At 40.6% G+C, this 20,674-nt stretch overlaps 1 protein-coding gene across 1 annotated transcript in view; it reads right to left on the bottom strand.

Moving 5' to 3' along the window:
• LOC128642972 (dual specificity testis-specific protein kinase 2) overlaps positions 1 to 20,674 on the bottom strand; it is a 152,126-nt gene that overhangs the window by 12,332 nt on the left and 119,120 nt on the right. Inside the window, exon 8 of the mRNA XM_053695878.1 lies at positions 17,797 to 17,883. Within this exon, the coding sequence (XP_053551853.1) occupies positions 17,797 to 17,883 (87 nt within the window). The remainder of the gene's footprint in view (positions 1 to 17,796; positions 17,884 to 20,674) is intronic.

The raw sequence follows: 20,674 nt of genomic DNA, 5'->3' as shown, positions 1-20,674 counted from the left end.
CCACTGCTGTGACATTGTCTGACAGGGCACACAGATAAGTCTCTCTTTTCAGGAGAGGACAAAATGGAAGGACCCTGAAAATTGCACGGAGTTCTGGAACATTTCTAGGCAACTTCCCCTCCTGAAGCAACCAAACTCCATGTGCTCTCTCTGAGACCCCCAAACTGCATCCCAACCTGAGAGACTTGCACCTGTCAAGATCACGGTCCAATTTGGACGGACAAAAGATGCCCCCCAGAACAATGGACCAATAAATGATCCGAGAGATTGTCTTGTATTGGAATACAAAATAATATTTTAAGCTAACTGTGTAATACCTGCACCACTGAGAAGCATACAAAGGGGTCTCATGTGAAATAGAGGAAAAGGAAAAGCATCTGAAGCTGCTATCATCCGACCTAAAGTTTCAATAAAAAGAGCCACAGAAGGAGAAGGAACTAACAAATATTTACACAACTGAATGTAACTTCAGACTTCTCTGTTCTGTCAAGGAAAGTCTCATGGCGACTGAATCGATTATCATACCCAGAAAAGTAATCCTGGACTGAGGGGACAGATAACTTTTTGGAAAATTCACTTTCCAACCATGCTCTTGAAGAAACAACAAAGGTCTGTTGGTATGATATACTGATACATGTAAAGATGGAGCCTGTACCAAGATATCGTCCATGTAAGGAACCACAGAAACACCCTGAGCTCTTATTACCGATAAGCCAGACCAAACAGTAGAGCAATAAACTGAAAAACTGAAATACTCTTGGTTCTTTGATTGACTTAAACAACAAAAATGGTTAGAAGCTATAGAATTACCCTTAGACTTCTTATCCTTATCCCCCCAGTCACCATAGAAATAATTTTATCCAGACCAGACCCAAACAACACCTTCCCCGTAAAAAGAAGAGACAGAAGTCTGGGTTTAGAAATCATGTCAGCAGACCACAAATTCAACCACAAGGCCCTTCTAGTCAAAACTGCTAGTGCCATATTCTTAGCATTGATCTTAATCATATCAACGACCGAATCACAAATTAAACCATTAGCTGTTTTTAATTGTTTTTATTGATTAGAAAACTTCAGCAGATTCCTCAGAAAGCTGCTCAGATAAACCCTCTCACAAAGGGTAGAAGCTGCAGCTACACAAGCAATACTGCTGTGTTAAAAAGAAAACCTGCTTGCCGAAAAGCATTTCCATAAAAAGACTGCAATTTCCTATCCATAGGGTCTTTAAAAGAGGTACCATCTTCAAGAGGAATAGTAGTATGTTTTGTTAAAGTAGGAATAGCCCCATCTAATTTAGGAACAGTTTCCCAAAGTTTTAAATTAGAAGCAGGCAAAGGAAATTCCCTTTTAAATCTCTGAGCTGGATTAAAAGAGATCCCAGGCTTGGACTACTCTTTAGAAATTATCTCAGAAATAGCATTGGGAACTGGAAATACCACTAGAGATTTAACAGAGGGTTTAAACATCAAATACAGCTTTCTTAACAGACTTCAGTAACTTTAGAATCCTGAACTCCTAAAAGTACATAACACTTCTCTTAAAAGAGACCACTAAACACAGCAGAATAGCATAATCAATAAATGCATAATAAATAGGCAATACAAAAGTAGTAGATTTTTTTCCCAGACAATTTTTAAAGTTAGTTTTATTTTCCTTCCCACTGCATCACGTGACAGCCATCAGCCAATCACAAAATGCATATACCTATACACTGTGAATCTTGCATATGCTCAGCAGGAGGTGGTGTATCAGAAAGTGTGCATATAAAAAGATTGTGCACATTTAAATAATAGAAGTTAATTGAAAAGTTGATTAAAATTGTTTGCTCTATCTGAATAATGAAAGTTTAATTTTGACTTTAGTGGTCTTTTAAACAAAAAAGAATCAGATTCAGTTTGTTGATCAGAGACTAAACTTAAAAATCTTAAAAAAAAATTCACAATCAGAAGATAAATCAGAAGCAGGAACTCGAACGTTTATCTTAACAGACTTAGACTTATATCAGAAAAGCTGGTAGAGGGATCAGAAACCATCTCTTTATACTTGGAGGAGGCATGGCTGCCAACACCTCATATATATATTAGAGCATACAAAAAATGAACTGTAGTACAAACAGATGGAGGAAAGATTTAGAAGCAAGAGCAACATTAGACTAATCAAAATGTGTAAAATGATCTGTAAATAATTTGCAAAGCTGAGCAGGTGCGATTATATTAAACAACTTGCAAGATACACTTAATATTAGCAGGAAAGTGTTCAGAGGATCTAGCTTCTGAGGTACAAATATTAACAGAATAGGGGACAGAATGAAAAATAGATTAAACTGGCAGATGATGAAAAAATCAAAATACAGATAATGATTTAAACATCACAATAAAGCAGGATAAATAAAGTAACCTTACACCCAAATAAAGCAGCTCTTGGAAGAAATTAAATCTTACCCCCTCACCAGAGGCTAAAGCAGGCTTAAGGAGCGTTATTAATTCATAGTGCATCGGATGAGCGCTAACCGACAACAGGCCGATCACACAGACATGCAAAATAGTTAGTACACGAAAAAACAAAGTGCATTAAAAAAAATTAGCACATACAAATCAATGCGTGAAAACAAGATGCGCGGAAAAATATGATGCACGTATCAAACCATTGTGTGAAAAATTGACACACATAAACAAGCAGACAAGTGAAAAAATTAAATACTTGAACATGAAACCCAAAATGTTTCTCTCATGATTCGGATAGAACATACAACAACAACCCTCACACTTACCTGATAGACACCCATACTACTGGACTTACCGTAAGCAGAAAGAACTGCTTCCAGTAGATGAGAGAGAGCGAGAGAGAATATAGTTTAACGTTGAACCGACGGGAGAAGGCTAGGGACTGGTCCCTGCAACACCTGTGGGGTAGGCTTGTGACTCCCATACTATCCATACTCCAAAGACATCCCTATGTCCAAACAGTAGCTCTCTGAGGGGAAACTGGGCCTCAAATCGGTCTGAGAACCTTTCTCATAAACACCTGGAGCACCTCCCTTCTTCACCTTCCTCCTGCTAAGAAAATACAAGACTAATTTCCAGTAAGGTGGGTTATAGGGGCTCTTGGAGTTTTGGGATCTTTGCCTCCTCCTAGTGGCCAGGAGTATAATTCCCAGGAGTAATAGATTGTGGACCTTCACAACCATTATGAAAGAAATATAGTTCTTAGACAGATCACTAGAACCAATAAAAAATGTGCAACTCCTAGACAAACTAATCACACAAGTTTTCTTAAATGGGTTTCAATGGAAGTTATTAATAAATAAATAATATTGACTGTGTGGTTAGAGAGAACCAGAGCAAATTGGTTCTCAGATGCCATAAGAAGGGTAGGACTGCCAGACAAAGGTACCAATTCTGGACACTTCAGACTGCTGGTAATATAGGGCCTAATTCTATAAAGCTCTCTGGGCTTGTGAGATTCTGTACTATGAAGCCCAAAATTATATAAAGGCAGTTTTTATCCCTGAGAGGGGTGTTCCCTGCTTTAAAAGCGAAAATAAACCCAATTTTTTCCCCCACAATTTGGACAGATCATGCAATTTTAAGCAACTTTCTAATTTACTCCTATTATCAATTTTTCTTTGTTCTCTTGCTATTTTTATTTGAAAAATCTAAGGAGCAGGTCCATTTTTGGCTCAGCACCTTGGATAGCTCTTGCCGATTGGTGATTACATTTAGCAACCAATCAGAATGTGCTACCCAGGTGGCTGAACCAAAAATGGGCCAGCTCCTAAGCTTACATTCTTGCTTTTCAAATAAAGATAGCAAGAAAACAAATAAAAAATGATAATAGGAGTAAATTAGAAAGTTGCTTAAAATTGCTTGCGCTATCTGAATCATAAAAGAAAACATTTGGGTTTAGTGTCCCTTTAAGTATGTGAGGGTGATGCACACATTACAATAGGGCTCACAAAAATCAATTCAAAAATAGTATGTGTTTAATATAATCAAAAGATAGTAACTAAATTGGTCTACAAAAATATTTTTTAATAAAAAAAATAAAAATTCTACAGAGACTAAATGATTTGAGGTGCACAGTAGAAATCATCATAAAACTACACTGCCCATGCAAAAAATCACTGTGAAATTCATATTTATAATACGAAATTCAAAACATATTATTTTCCTTATTGTTAAAGGAGTTTTCCCGCCTCTGCTAGTGGGCTGAACAGGGGATTTTGATGGGCAAAGATTACATTTCTCCTCCAGGTCTGGCATATTCTATAAACATTTCCCCCTGCAGTTCTCGCTGTTTTTTTCTTGCAAACAAAAAGGTGGTTATATTGTGTCAAAATATACAAAACATTTATTATCCAAATAGAAAAGCACATGTATTTGAAAATAGAGGTAATTGTACGGTACTAAAAGAAAAGTAATCTGCATTGTATTGACTGCAATATTTTTAAAGTGTGACCCCTGCTCCCTACTAGCTTTGCTCTCAGTAGCTAGCTTCATTACTTTGTATGGGAGACATTTCACAACTCGTATAAGACAGCTCCTTTTTTTTTTTACTTTACAGAATTCCGAGGGCAGCCCCTGCGATTTTCTGCGTGGAAAACCACTTTTGACTCCGTAAAGTTTTTATACTCTACACTATGCTCACTGTGATACGGCTATGGACATAGTTAAACCACAATACTACAACAAACATTTTATCCTAGGAGTTAGAATATTTTACAGGATCCAAAATAAAAAAACATAATTTATGCTTACCAGATAAATTCCTTTCCTTACGGATAGGGAGATTCCACGGCTTTATTCCTTACTGTTGGGAAATATAACACCTGGACACCAGGAGGAGGCAAAGAAACCCCAGCCAAAGGCTTAAATATCACTCCCACTTCCTCATTACCCCAGTCATTCTGCCGAGGGAACAAGGAAAAGTAGGAGAAACATTAGGGTATAAATGGTGACAGAAGATAAAATAAACAATAAGGGACCGCCCATAGACAAGAAAAAACAGGCGGGGGCCGTGGACTCTCCCCATCCGTAAGGAAAGGAATTTATCTGGCAAGCATAAATTATGTTTTCCTTCCTAAGATAGGGAGAATCCACGGCTTCATTCCTTACTGTTGGGAAAACTATACCCAAGCTCCAGAGGACACTGAATGAATAACGGGAGGGAACAAAAAGAAAGAGACGGACACTATTCTGAGGGCACCATAGCCTGCAAAACTTTTCTCCCAAAAGTTACTTCAGCCGAAGCAAAAACATCAAACTTGTAACATTTTGAAAAAGTATGTAAGGAGGACCAGGTAGCCGCCTTATAAATCTGATCCATAGAGGCCTTGTTCTTAAAGGCCCAAGAGGAAGCCTTGCTCTAGTGGAATGAGCCGTTATCTCAGGAGGAGGATGTCCGGCTGTCTCGTAAACTAAACACTCCTTAACAAAAAAGATAGGGAAGTTGAAGTAGCCTTCTGCCCCTTATGCTTTTCCGAATAGACAACAAACAAAGAGGAAGATTGTCTAAACTCCTTAGTAGCCTGAAGATATAACTTCAAGGTGCGAACCACATCCAAATTGTGAAGTAATTGTTCCTAAAAAATAGACTTAAGTGACCACCGCCAAAAAAATATAAATTACTACAAACTCCAACTAGAAAAAATAGGTTACCCTCAAAGACCTACAGGACTAATCAATACAAAACACAAAGCACTAGGGAGAGCTGAAAACAGCTTAAGAGTAAGGATTATAGAATATATATAATAATAAAACACCTAACCTGATACTAATATGATACTACTATAATAGGCAATATGTATAATACATGTAAATATAAATTGTGAATTATGAATTATGTGTGAAAAAAATCTTTTCAAAATTGGAAAAAATTATATATGAAAAAAATTCTATGTGAAAAAATTCAATTCTATAGAAGATGCCAGCAACAAATACTAGAATCGCATATCTATATATAAAAAACTTTATTACAATATAGGTCAACCTATTCAAGACATACAATAATAAATCACAAAAAAAAACCAAAAAAAAACATAATTTATGCTTACCTGATAAATTCCTTTCTTCTGTAGTGTGATCAGTCCACGGGTCATCATTACTTCTGGGATATTACTCCTCCCCAACAGGAAGTGCAAGAGGATTCACCCAGCAGAGCTGCATATAGCTCCTCCCCTCTACGTCACTCCCAGTCATTCGACCAAGGACCAACGAGAAAGGAGAAGCCAAGGGTGTAGTGGTGACTGGAGTATAATTTAAAAAATATTTACCTGCCTTAAAAAACAGGGCGGGCCGTGGACTGATCACACTACAGAAGAAAGGAATTTATCAGGTAAGCATAAATTATGTTTTCTTCTGTTAAGTGTGATCAGTCCACGGGTCATCATTACTTCTGGGATACCAATACCAAAGCAAAAGTACACGGATGACGGGAGGGATAGGCAGGCTCTTTATACAGAAGGAACCACTGCCTGAAGAACCTTTCTCCCAAAAATAGCCTCCGAGGAAGCAAAAGTGTCAAATTTGTAAAATTTGGAAAAAGTATGAAGCGAAGACCAAGTTGCAGCCTTGCAAATCTGTTCAACAGAGGCCTCATTCTTGAAGGCCCAAGTGGAAGCCACAGCTCTAGTAGAATGAGCTGTAATTCTTTCAGGAGGCTGCTGTCCAGCAGTCTCATAAGCTAAACGTATTATGCTACGAAGCCAAAAGGAAAGAGAGGTAGCAGAAGCCTTTTGACCTCTCCTCTGACCAGAGTAAACGACAAACAGAGAAGACGTTTGTCGAAATTCCTTAGTTGCCTGTAAGTAAAATTTTAGGGCACGAACTACGTCCAGATTGTGCAGTAGACGTTCCATCTTCGAAGAAGGATTTGGACACAAAGAAGGAACAACAATCTCTTGATTGATATTCCTGTTAGTGACTACCTTAGGTAAGAACCCAGGTTTAGTACGCAGAACTACCTTATCCGAATGAAAAATCAAATAAGGAGAATCACAATGTAAGGCTGATAACTCAGAGACTCTTCGAGCCGAGGAAATAGCCATTAAAAATAGAACTTTCCAAGATAACAACTTTATATCAATGGAATGAAGGGGTTCAAACGGAACGCCCTGTAAAACGTTAAGAACAAGGTTTAAACTCCATGGCGGAGCAACAGTTTTAAACACAGGCTTAATCCTGACCAAAGCCTGACAAAAAGCCTGAACGTCTGGAACTTCTGACAGACGTTTGTGTAACAGAATGGACAGAGCTGAGATCTGTCCCTTTAATGAACTAGCAGATAAACCCTTTTCTAAACCTTCTTGTAGAAAAGACAATATCCTAGGAATCCTAACCTTACTCCAAGAGTAACCTTTGGATTCACACCAATATAGGTATTTATGACATATCTTATGGTAAATCCTTCTGGTAACAGGCTTCCTAGCCTGTATTAAGGTATCAATAACTGACTCAGAAAACCCACGTCTTGATAAAATCAAGCGTTCAATTTCCAAGCAGTCAGCTTCAGAGAAGTTAGATTTTGATGTTTGAAAGGACCCTGTATCAGGAGGTCCTGTTTCAGAGGTAGAGACCAAGGTGGACAGGATGACATGTCCACCAGGTCTGCATACCAAGTCCTGCGTGGCCATGCAGGTGCTATTAGAATCACTGATGCTCTCTCCTGTTTGATTCTGGCAATCAATTGAGGAAGCATCGGGAAGGGTGGAAACACGTAAGCCATCCTGAAGTCCCAAGGTGCTGTCAGGGCATCTATCAGGACTGCTCCTGGATCCCTGGATCTGGACCCGTAACGAGGAAGCTTGGCGTTCTGTCGAGACGCCATGAGATCTATCTCTGGTTTGCCCCAACGTCGAAGTATTTGGGCAAAGACCTCCGGATGAAGTTCCCACTCCCCCGGATGAAAAGTCTGACGACTTAAGAAATCCGCCTCCCAGTTCTCCACTCCCGGAATGTGGATTGCTGACAGGTGGCAAGAGTGAGACTCTGCCCAGCGAATTATCTTTGATACTTCCATCATTGCTAGGGAGCTTCTTGTCCCTCCCTGATGGTTGATGTAAGCTACCGTCGTGATGTTGTCCGACTGAAACCTGATGAACCCCCGAGTTGCCAACTGGGGCCAAGCCAGGAGGGCATTGAGAACTGCTCTCAATTCCAGAATGTTTATTGGCAGGAGACTCTCCTCCTGACTCCATTGTCCCTGAGCTTTCAGAGAATTCCAGACGGCACCCCAACCTAGAAGGCTGGCGTCTGTTGTTACAATTGTCCAGTCTGGTCTGCTGAATGGCATCCCCCTGGACAGATGTGGCCGAGAAAGCCACCATAGAAGAGAATTTCTGGTCTCTTGATCCAGATTCAGAGAAGGGGACAAGTCTGAGTAATCCCCATTCCACTGACTTAGCATGCACAGTTGCAGTGGTCTGAGGTGTAAGCGAGCAAAGGGTACTATGTCCATTGCCGCTACCATTAAGCCGATTACCTCCATGCATTGAGCCACTGACGGGTGTTGAATGGAATGAAGGGTGCGGCAAGCACTTTGAAGTCTTGTTAACCTGTCCTCTGTCAGGTAAATCTTCATTTCTACAGAATCTATAAGAGTCCCCAGGAAGGGAACTCTTGTGAGTGGAACAAGTGAACTTTTCTTTTCGTTCACCTTCCATCCATGTGACCTTAGAAAAGCCAGTACTAACTCTGTATGAGACTTGGTAGTTTGAAAGCTTGAAGCTTGTATCAGAATGTCGTCTAGGTACGGAGCTACCGAGATTCCCCGCGGTCTTAGTACCGCCAGAAGAGCACCCAGAACCTTTGTGAAGATTCTTGGAGCTGTAGCCAATCCGAATGGAAGAGCTACAAACTGGTAATGCCTGTCTAGGAAGGCAAACCTTAGATACCGGTAATGATCTTTGTGAATCGGTATGTGAAGGTAAGCATCCTTTAAATCCACTGTGGTCATGTACTGACCCTTTTGGATCATGGGTAAAATTGTCCGAATAGTCTCCATTTTGAACGATGGAACTCTTAGGAATTTGTTTAGGATCTTTAAATCCAGGATTGGTCTGAAAGTTCCCTCTTTTTTTGGGAACCACAAACAGATTTGAGTAAAACCCTTGTCCCTGTTCCGACCGTGGAACTGGATGGATTACTCCCATTAACAAAAGTTCTTGTACGCAGCGTAGAAACGCCTCTTTCTTTGTTTGGTTTGTTGACAACCTTGACAGATGAAATCTCTCTCTTGGAGGAGAGTATTTGAAGTCCAGAAGGTATCCCTGAGATATTATCTCTATCCTGTAAAAGAAAGCTGCAAAAAATTCACTGGGTTTCTAGCCTAGTATATCTAATTGCTTTTCCCTGTTAAAGCTTTTCTGTTTCCAGTGGCCATTGGTGACTATTGGAAGGTGTGTCCACAGATCGTTGGTTCAAGTTTGGAGGCCGGTTGCTGCTTATTATTATGTAAGTACGGATGTAACTTCCCCTGCTATTTGCTGTGTGACATTTACTAAGAGGATTCCTTGTCCGTAGGGGAAATACCATCATTGGCTGCGACTGCCTCTTTTGTCCTGGGAACGCTCCTCTTACAACTATACACAGAACAGCATCCTTGTATGAGCGTGGGTCCACATAGTAACAAGCCGAAAAATCGTCCACTCCTGGGAACTGTTTCTTATGCATGAACTTTTGGTTTAAGGAGTTTTTTATACTAATTTTCTTTTTTTTCTTTTTTTTCTTTTGTGATATATTATTGTATGTCTTGAATAGGTCGACCTATATTGTAATAAAGTTTTTTATATATAGATATGCGATTCTAGTATTTGTTGCTGGCATCTTCTATAGAATTGAATTTTTTCACATAGAATTTTTTTCATATATAATTTTTTCCAATTTTGAAAAGATTTTTTTCACACATAATTCATAATTCACAATTTATATTTACATGTATTATACATATTGCCTATTATAGTAGTATCATATTAGTATCAGGTTAGGCGTTTTATTATTATATATATTCTATAATCCTTACTCTTAAGCTGTTTTCAGCGCTCCCTAGTGCTTTGTGTTTTGTATTGAAGTAATTGTTCCTTCAATGAAGGATTAGGACACAAGTAAGGAACCATGATCTCCTGATTGATGTTGCGATCTGACACAACCTTAGGAAGAAAACCTAATTTAGTACATAAAACTGCCTTATCTGCATGACAAAGCACGTAAGGAGGCGCACATTGCAAAGCAGAGATCTCAGAAACTCAGAGGAAATAACCAATAAAAAGAGAACCTTCCAAGATAACAATTTAATGTCAACGGAATGCAGAGGCTCAAACGGAACCTGTTGCAAAACCCAAAGAACAAGATTTAGGCTCCAAGGAGGAGCCCCAGATCTAAATACAGGTCTGATCCTAATCAGAGCCTTAAAGGGACATTAAACCCAAAACATTTCTTTCATGATTCAGATAGAAAATACAATTTTAAACAACATTCCTATTTACTTCTATTATCTAATTTGCTTCATTCTTTAGATATCTTTTGTTAAAGAAATAGCAATACACATGGGTGAGCCAATCACATGAGGCATCTATGTGCAGCCACCAATCAGAAATTACTGAGCCTATCTAGATATGTTTTTCAGGAAAGAATATCAAGAGAATGAAGCAAATTAGATAATAGTAAATTAGAAAGTTGTTTAAAATGGTATTTTCCATCTGATTCATGAAATAATTTTTTTTGGGTTTAATGTCCCTTTAACAAAGGACTGCACGTCTGGAAGCTCAGCCAGTCTCTTGTGCAATAAAACTGACAGGGCCGAAATCTGTCCCCTCAGGGAACTAGCAGAAAGGCCCTTCTCCAGCCCAGCCTGGAGAAAAGATAGGATCCTGGCAACCTTTACTCTGTGCCAGGAAAAACCACGCTCTTCACACCAGAATAAGTAGGTCCATCACACCTTGTGGTAGATATGCAGAGTAACTGGTTTACGAGCTTGAATAAGAGTATCAATGACACTCTCAGAGAAACCTCTCTTGGCTAAGACTAAGCATTCAATCTCCACGCAGTCAGCCTCAGAGAATCTAGATTTTGATGAACAAATGGACCTTGTATCAGCAGGTCTCTGCAACAAGGTAACTTCCACAGAGGAGATGAGGACATTCCCACTAGATCCGCAAACCACGCCCTTCGCGGCCACGATGGAGCAATCAGGATTACCGATATCCGCTCATGCTTGATGTGGGCCACCACTCGAGGAAGAAGCGGTAATGGAGAAAAAAAAAAAGATATCCGAGTTTGAACCTCCAGGGCACTGCTAGTGCATCTATTAGATCCGCTTGGGGATCCCTCAACCTGTACCTGGGTAGCTTGGTATTGAGACGGGATGCCATAAGATCTATCTCCGGCATCCCCCACTTGCTGCATATCTCTTCAAACACCTCGGAATGGAGAGACCATTCCCCTGGATGTAAGGATTGCCTGCTGAGAAAATCCGCCTACCAGTTGTCCACACCCGGAATGTGGATCACTGACAGCCTCCGCCCACTCCAGAATCTAATATACTTCCTTCATTGCCAAGGAACTTCTCGTTCCCCCTGATGGTTGATGTAAGCCACCGAGGTTATATTGTCTGATTGGAATCTGATAAACTGGGACGAACCCAGAAGTGGCCAAGCCTTCAAGGCCTTGGAAATTGCCTGTAGTTCCAAAATATTGATCGGGAGGGAGGACTCCTTCTGAGTCCACAACCCCTGTGCCTTCCTGGCACCCCAAACCGCTCCCAATCCGGATAGGCTTGCGTCTGTAGTCACAATCTCCCAGGATGGTCTTAAGAAGCATGTTCCTTGGGACAGATGATCTGAACAGAGCCACCAAGAGAGCGATTCTCTCGACCGGCTGTCTAAAACAATCTGTTGGGACAGATCTGAATGATCGCCGTTCCACTGCCTCAGCATACACAGTTGTAAAGGTCTGAGACAGAACCTGGCAAAAATAATGATGTTGATGCAGGACACCATGAGACCAATCACCTACATACACTGAGCCACAGAGGACCTCAAGGAGGTCCAGAGGGCAAGACATGCCAAAGTTAGCTTGCAACGTCTCTGGTCTGTTAGAAATATCCCCATGGATATGGAGTCTATTATAGTACCCAGGAATTCCACCCTGGTACTTGGGATAAGAGAACTCTTTTCCAAGTTTATCTTCCATCCACGTGATCGAAGAAGACTGAGAAGGGACTCCGAAAATTCCTCCGCAAGATGAAAGGATGGTGCTTGCACCAGAATATTGTCCAAGTATGGGGCTACTGCAATACCCTGAGTTCTGGCAATGGCTAGAAGAGCCCCCAGAACCTTCATAAAGATTCTTGGAGCAGTAGCTAGGCCAAACGGAAGGGCAATGAACTGGAAGTGCTGGTTCAGGAATGCAAACTTCAGGAACTGAAAGTGTTCCCTGTGGATTGGAACATGAAGGTAAGCGTCCTTCAGATCTATAGTGGTCATAAACTGGCCTTCCTGAATTAAAGGAAGGATCGACCTTATCGTCTCTATTTTGAAGGAAGGGACACTGAGACTTTAGGTCCAGAATTGGGCGGAAAGTTCCCTCCTTTGGGACCACGAAAAGGTTTGAATAAAACCCCAAACCTCTTTCTTCGATAGGCACCGGGACAACAACTCCTAAGGAGGATAGATCCCAAATGCACCCTAGAAAGGCATCTCGGGTGAGATTTGAAGCCTATCTTGTATCCCTGAGATACCACCTGGAGACCCACGAATCCTGTACGTCCCTGAACCAGGCGTCTGAAAAAAGAGACAGTCTGCCACCTACACGATCCGATCCCAGATTGGGGGCCGCCCCTTCATGCCGATTTGTTTTCGGCGGGTTTCTTATTCTGCTTGGATTTATTCCAGAACTGAGCCGGCTTCCAAATACTCTTGGGTTGCTCGGGTTTGGAGGAGGATTGTTGTCTTTGGGATTTGTCAGAATGAAAGGAACAAAAATTAGAAGATTGTTGTCCCTTAGACCTGTTCTTCTTATTTTGTTGTAGGAAGGCACCCTTGTCTCCGGTAGCTGTAGAAATAATGGAGTCCAGGCCTGGACCAAATAAAATCTTTCCTTTGAAGGGAAGAGAAAGGAGTCTGGACTTAGAAGTCATATCCGCAGACCAAGACTTCAACCAGAGCGCCTGGCGGGTAGGACCGCAAAGCCAGAGGCCTTCGCATTTAGGCAAATAATTTGCATGTTCGCATCACAGATAAAAAAATAAGCAATTCTCAGACCTTTAATTCTGTCTTGAATATCCTCGAGGGGAGACTCCACCTCAATGAGTCCCGACAAAGAGTCGCACCAGTAGGTAGCCGCTCTGGCAACTGCGGCAACTGAAGCCGCCGGTTGAAACAAAAATCCTGTATGTTGAAACATCTTTCTCAGAAAGGTTTCCATTTTCTTATCCATTGGCTCTCCGAATGAAGAACAATCCTCAATCGGTATAGTAGTACGTTTAGCAAGCGTAGAGATAGCACCATCCACCTTAGGAATGGAGCCCCACAAATCCAGTTGAGAGGCCGGGACCAACTTTTTAAAAGTAGACAAGGGGGAAAAGGAAGAATCAATTCTTTACCAATCGTTTTTAATAATGTTCGCCATCTTAACCGGCACAGGAAAAGTCAAAGGAACTTTCCTGTCTTCGTAAACTCTGTCTAATTTAGGTATCATAGGTTCTTCAGGAAGCGCGGCCTCTGGAAGCTCTAAACCTCCTTTAATAAAAAAAGCAAGTGCTCAATTTTAAATCTAAAGGACGGTTCCTCCGCAGCAGGAAGCTTAGACGCTAACGACTTCGACCCAGAAAGTTCACCCTCTGAAGCTACAGAGGTTAACTCATCATCGGATAACTGGGACATAATAGCTAAATCCGATAAATATTTAGGTCAGGAGAGCTATGTTTAACCTCTCTCTTGCGTTTGTTAGAGCGGGGTAATGCACTGAGGGCCGCAGACACCGCAGTTTGTAACTGCGCGGCACAGTCCACAGAAGAAGGCCCCCTCCAGATGGAGGATTAGATGTGCTACGGGGAACTGCAGGTGGAATGGATAATGTAGCAAGCGTAGTAATCTCACGGGACGCTGAGTCCTGAGAGGTAGATGGCTCAGAGGGACTAAGAGCCTTAGCAGGCTTGTATCCCTTCTTAGACTTTATAACGCTGTTAAAACATGTGGAACATAATTGAGTGGACGGGAAAACCACGGCCTCCTCACAATATAAACAGGTATGATTTAGTACAGAATTAGTACCTTCTAACATGTCAGAGTACTCCATAGCTCAGGTTTTACCCACAGGAGGACACAAATAAAAACTTTTTTTTATTATAGAAAACTGCACCATTATACTCCTAATGGCTGGGGCACTCACCACCTCCTAGACCCAGACAGTTAACAGAGGAAACTCTCTCCTCAGGTTCAAGTCTCAGCCGGAATGGAGGAAATGAACATAGACCACACCCGGTCACATGGAGTGCAAGACAGTACTTCCCCTATTATTACAAGTACAGCAAGTAATAGGAGCTGTGCAACACTTTCAAAAAAGGAAAGTGAAACTTAAAAGTGAAACCTGTTTGTTCCAGCCAAAAACACAAAGTCTATCAGCCCAGGAAAAAAAAATCACACAAAGCAGCATGTAAATAATTAATACACTGATTAATTAACCCCAACTGTTCAATAAAACCCTTCAGAGGATATTAACCCTGGATCTTATCAAGGTATAAAGGAGCCACACTGTGACTCTGCTATAGTGTTTTATGTGTAAAAATTGAAACAATCTTACCTCCAGGATCCATGCTGTGGAACAGAACACAGCCTCTGAAGTGGGACAGTCTTATAGCAGCGCTCCTGACATGGACTTGAGGGAGAGAAAGCAGGCAGTGAAACTTGTCAACACTGATTGCTTAGGAGCCTTTAGCAGAAGTCTGGAAGGTTTTGCAGAAAAACTTTCCCTGCATCTCCAGACTCTAAATTTCATCAATACTCTCACTGAGAGTTTGACAATCCTATCTCGAAGGGCAGATTACCCTTTTTCAGGACTCTGAATCTTCTGACACTTCTCTGCCACCTCCTAACGTGACGAAAGGCAAAGAATGACTAGGGTAATGAGGAAGTGGGAGGGATATTTAAGCCTTTGGCTGGGGTGTCTTTGCTCCTCCTGGTGGCCAGGTGTTGTATTTCCCAACAGTAAGGAATGAAGCCGTGGACTCTCCCTATTTTAGGAAGTAAACAACTTATAATTTCATAAGATCATGTGAACTTCTCAGTAATTAGTATATATTAATTCAAAACATATGTTGAAATAGCAGCTGGCACCTGTTGGTTGGGACAGATGCAGAGGCACATAGGGCTGTAGTGTTATGTCTTTTGAATAATGATGTCACTTAACCTTTTCATTGCTACAGTATGCTGCTTTTTCTTTAATATTGTCTTTAAAGGAACATGAAACCTGAACAAGTTATTTCTTGATTCAGATAGAGCATACAATTTTAGACAATTTACTTCTACTATCAAAATTTGATTAATTCCCTTGGTATCCATTGTTGAAGGAGCAACAATGCATTACTGGGAACTAGCTGAACACATCAGGTGAGTCAATGACAAGAGGCATATTTGTGCAGCTCCTAATAAGCAGCTAGCTTCCAATAATGCATTGCTGGGTATGCTTTTCAACTAAAGATACCAAGAGAATGAAGTAAATTAGATAACAAGTAAAAATAAAACTTGTTTAAAATAGCATTTTCTATTTGAATCCTGAAAGTCTAAATTGTGACTTTGTGATCCCTTTAAGTCATTGAATAGAAAAACAATAATGCTTTAAAAGACAAATAGCATATTAGCAGGTACTTTACTTAAAGGGACATAAAACCTTAAACATTATTTTAAAGAATTAAAAATAATTAAAAACATATATTTTATAATGCAATGTTATTAAAAATGTTAAAAATGTAATTATCAAAATTAACTTATAATTTTTCTTTATTTGCACTCCCTCGGTTAGGATCATTATGCAAAGCCAAACATGGACGGCTCTAGATATAGCCATCGGGAGCATGCGTCACCATGTTTAATCCCAAGATTCAGTGCTCAGCTTGTAGGAGGAGGAGTACTTCACTGCTCTGTCTGTACACTCTCCTCGTGCAGGCGGTAGCCACGTGACACTGCTGTGTTCAGCAAGAGCGTTAGGAGCAGGATGGATAATTGAAAGATTTGTGTGGGTGTACGTTTGTCCCCTTATGCGCATGCGAACAGGAACTAGACCTGATTTAGTATTCATAGCCCTTATTATAATATTAGCAACAATTAGACAATAGCGTTCCTGGATTTCAGTGACTGCGTGAAGGGGCTGTCTGCAACTAAGAGACAACGGTGTTCATTAATTTTCTTGACCCCATAAGAATGCTGGACTGTGTCACTTCCGGTGACGTAGAATCAGCTGTGGGACTGCAAATTCCTTCACTACGCATGCGCTCCAGCACGTCACCGCATTTTCCAGCGCATCACCACATTCAAATAGCTGCAGGTCTGTCAGATCAGCCAAGTTTGACCAAAAATTTAATCACTGCACATGCGCTCCACCACAGAAGATAATCTCTACAACGGAACTGCTTGCTAACCACACATATATACAATGGGCACTGTAATTTCTCCAATCTTCACTATTTTTTTTTGCCTCTGCCTGGGGGGTTTAAGGAAAGCGCCCCGCCAATCCTCTGGCATCCATCCCAAGTGAACCCCCCCAGGCAGATAAAAAAAAAATGGGGGAATTACAGTGGGGGAATTACAGTGCACATCTAATATGTTTGAAGCGGTGACTGGATGAAGTGCATGCGCAATGAGCGGATTTGCAGTAACATCTCCAACAGCTGATTCTGCATTCTTATGGGTCGCAGTGTTCTAAAATTAGTCTCGACTTATAAGAATGCAGGACCCGCGTCACTTCTGGTGACGTGACATCAGCTGTTGGAGGTGTGTGGCGCTCACTGCGCATCTTCAAGAGGCCAAACCTCCTAAAATAAGCTGTTGAAGCCTACGCAGCAGGTTGAGGAATTCTAAGGGCAGTATACTGAATTGCGCAGGCGTACAGAATACCGCACATGCGCACACGGGCCGACTCCTCACGCTCAGTTTAATAAACTGCCTCAGAGGGGCCATAATTTCCACAGGCGTTTTGCCTTCAGTGTGCATGCGCACACTGCCATAAACGGGGGGGGGGTAAAAAAAATAAAGAAATATTAAAAATAAAATAAATATGAGAAGCCCAAATTTTCAACTTTTACTATATACGGTGGATTATATTAAACAATTTCATGTACAGTGTCATGTGGCTCCACGAAATGTAACGCTTGTCTAGGCCACATGACACTGTACTTGAAATTGTTTAATACAATCGGACTGTGTGCACATGCGCGGTATTCTGTGCTGCTGCGCAATTCAGTATACTGCTCATAGAAGAATTTTAGGAGGTTGGGCCTCTTGCGCATGCGCAGTGAGCGCCACACACCTCTAACAGCTGGTTTCACATCACCGGAAGTGACGCGGGTCCCGCATTCTCATAAGTCGAGACTAATTTTAGAACATCGGCATGATGCGGTTTAAAAAAAAAAAAAAAAACACTCAAATTGAGGTTTATAACTTTAAAATACAGAGGACATTTTCTAATAGCTGTTAGTTTCATGATCCTTTAAATACAATTAAATATTTAGTACAACTGTAGCTTAGAAAACAAAGCATCTCATTAGTCGTTTACAATAAGAAGTAAATTAATATGTAATGTACTTTACCCGACAACAGCTAACAGCTAAATCCAGGACTTCTTTAGGGCAATCCCTGATTAGCTCTTGAAAAGCAACTACATCCAGCCCAAAATCCTAAGGAAGAGAGACAAGAGCATTATGCTTTGAAAAACACAAATATATTCTTGTTACCAGGCAGCAAACGGAATCACATAAATTCTCTGCATCCAGAATACAGAACTAAACTATATGATGAAATATTAAAAGGAATAAGAAAGACAAATTAAACTTGCAGGATTCAGATATTAAGACACTTTTAAATTAACTTCTATTTTCAAATGTGCTTTGTTCTTTTGGTATCTCTTGTTGAAAAAGAATATGCACATATCCTACACTAGTAGCTGCTGATTGGTGCCTGCACACATTTGTCTCTTGTGATTGGCTAAGTAGATGTATTCGGCTGGCTTCCAGTAGTGCAATGCTGTTCCTTCAGCCAAGGATAACAAGAGAATGAAGCAAACTTGATAATAGAAGGAAAATGGAAAGTTGTTTAAAATAGTATGTTCTATCTGAATCATGAAAGAAAAATGTAGGCGTTTCCTGTCCCTTTAATGTAAATGTAATTTTGGTTGGTACAGTAAAATGTATATTAAAAGTGGGGAAAGAATCGCCTTTATCATTGCCATTGAGAAGAAAATCCTGTGTTATGTTAAAAGGTAGATAACATATTTTGCTGCTAAACCCTTGATGAGTATCAGTAAATCTAAATAAATGTTTGCAGAATATTTTAATTTTATTATTTTAATTACATTCATTTTTTTTCTAGACTGTAAGCAAATATTTCCTTGGAAACAAAAAGTCTACAGAAAATATCTATTTTTTTACACATTTCTCCCCCTAGGTTGATAACTAAGCTGAAGGGACCAGGATGCTCATGTCATGTCAGGGAGATTTGGGGGTGGGGTCAGAGCAGGAAATACTTCATTGTGTGGTTTAGGAATTCTGTAGCTGCAGTTTGTGGAAAGCAGGATATAAATAAATTCAAGAGAATCTGGCGGTACATAGCTCACAAAGTATGAAATACTTGAGGGGTCTCTGTATCACATGTGCCAAAAAAGGTAGACTTCAATTTACTTCTATCATCAAATTTACTTTGTACTCTAATTATCATTTGTTGAAAAGTATATCTAGGAAAACAGGAGTAGCAATGCACTTCTGGGAGCTAGCTTGTAATTGGTGGCTATATGGGGCCCTCGATTCCTCCTGTATGTGTTTGTAAATTCTGTCCTGTCTCTTAGTCTTAGAAGTTTTATACTATTGTTTTATTTAAATAATCTGTATCCATGGAGAGCGCTGCGGAATATGATGGCGCTTCATAAATAAAGTATAATAATAATAATAATATGGTGATAGGCTCAGGACCCTAACCTACAGCCACACAATGCAAAGGTCCTAGGCCTATCACCATTTGGCCAAATGCTGTAGCTAATTCTTCCATTTTGCTTTTAATCTAGCTGTGTACTTGCAAGAGAGTGCCAGACTTTCTATGTGTTGTGTTAATAATTTTATCTTCTTATGTTCCCTAGGGGCTTTGCACCCAGTCTTCTCTAAGGGTTAACTGGCTAAGTCCCTGAAAGCTGTGCAGCTGCCTGTAAATGCTGCTGAGCACCCAGGGCTGTAAGTTTGCAGGGTCATTGGATGTGTACCAGGTTGAGTTTGAGAATGCAGTTCATGTCTGTGTTTTGTATGTATATAGAGAAATTACAAAGGGCTGGTGTCACCCTTGTTTGTATCTCAGTGTTTAGTTGAAGGCATGCATTGTGTGGCTGTAGGGACCCAGGGTGAAAGAGACCTTGATATGGGCTATCACCGTTTGGCCAAATGCTGTAAATAATTCATCCATTTTGCTTTTAATCTAGCTGTGTGCTTGCAAGAGAGTGCCAGACATATATATATATATAAATATATATATATAAATATATATATATAAATATATATATATATATATATATATATATATATATATATAATATATGTGTGTGTGTGTGAGATTGCTTGATTTGAAAAAAAGGTGCCTTTTGAGCACCGAAACGTCATGTTTCTTATTTTAATATGTAAATTAAAAGTTATGTTTTAAGACATTGGAGGGTCCTGTGAGTGCTGGTTATCATGCAAAAAGAGTGTGTACAGTATATATATATATATATATATATATATATATATATATATCAAGGCTCAAAAATTCCACTCGCCAACTCGTAATTGGCGAGTGAAATTTATGCAGTGGCGAGTAAGTTTTTGCTGCAGATCTGGCTCACTATTTAATTGTTCCCCAGGCAGTGGCGGCTCTGAAGCAGCCGCCTAATTAGCCTAATTAGAGAGCCGCCACTGAGTCTGATAGTCTCTTCAGATTGTCTCCTACCCCCTGCCATCCTCACATACCCGCCATGCTAGCCTTGTTGATTCAGGGTTGGGGGCGTGCTGGGTCATGCCCACTTCAGTGTAATATCAGGTCGAAAGGATTGAGCGCGCTCAATTCAAATTGGGAATTTGTCAGCTGAGCAGAGCTAGCTAGCGAGTGGAGTCTGGACCGGACCGGTGAGTGTGACGAGGAGAAGAGTGCCGCATCCAGGAGACTCAGCATCATGTTCCTGGCACCAGGCAGGTAGATAACACTTTGTGAGACTTTAAGCCCTGCTGCGGGCTAGCAGTGGACAGGACCGAGAGAGCTTGTGGGAGGAGACCGGTAAACTATGATGACATGCTCGTTACCATTCCTGAATGAAGAAGTCTGGTCACCCTAGCCTACAGAATTAACAAGGTATTGGAACGTATGTGTCTTGGGCGGGCTGCAGTCTCATTTTATTATTACTGAGTGTAATAATAAAATGAGACTGCAGCCCAAGACACATACGTTCCAATACCT

This window comes from Bombina bombina, chromosome 12 (assembly GCF_027579735.1).
Source record: "Bombina bombina isolate aBomBom1 chromosome 12, aBomBom1.pri, whole genome shotgun sequence".
Lineage (NCBI taxonomy): Eukaryota > Metazoa > Chordata > Amphibia > Anura > Bombinatoridae > Bombina > Bombina bombina.
The sequence above is the reverse complement of the archived record's forward strand: the minus strand, read 5'-3'. Positions and strand labels throughout refer to the sequence as shown.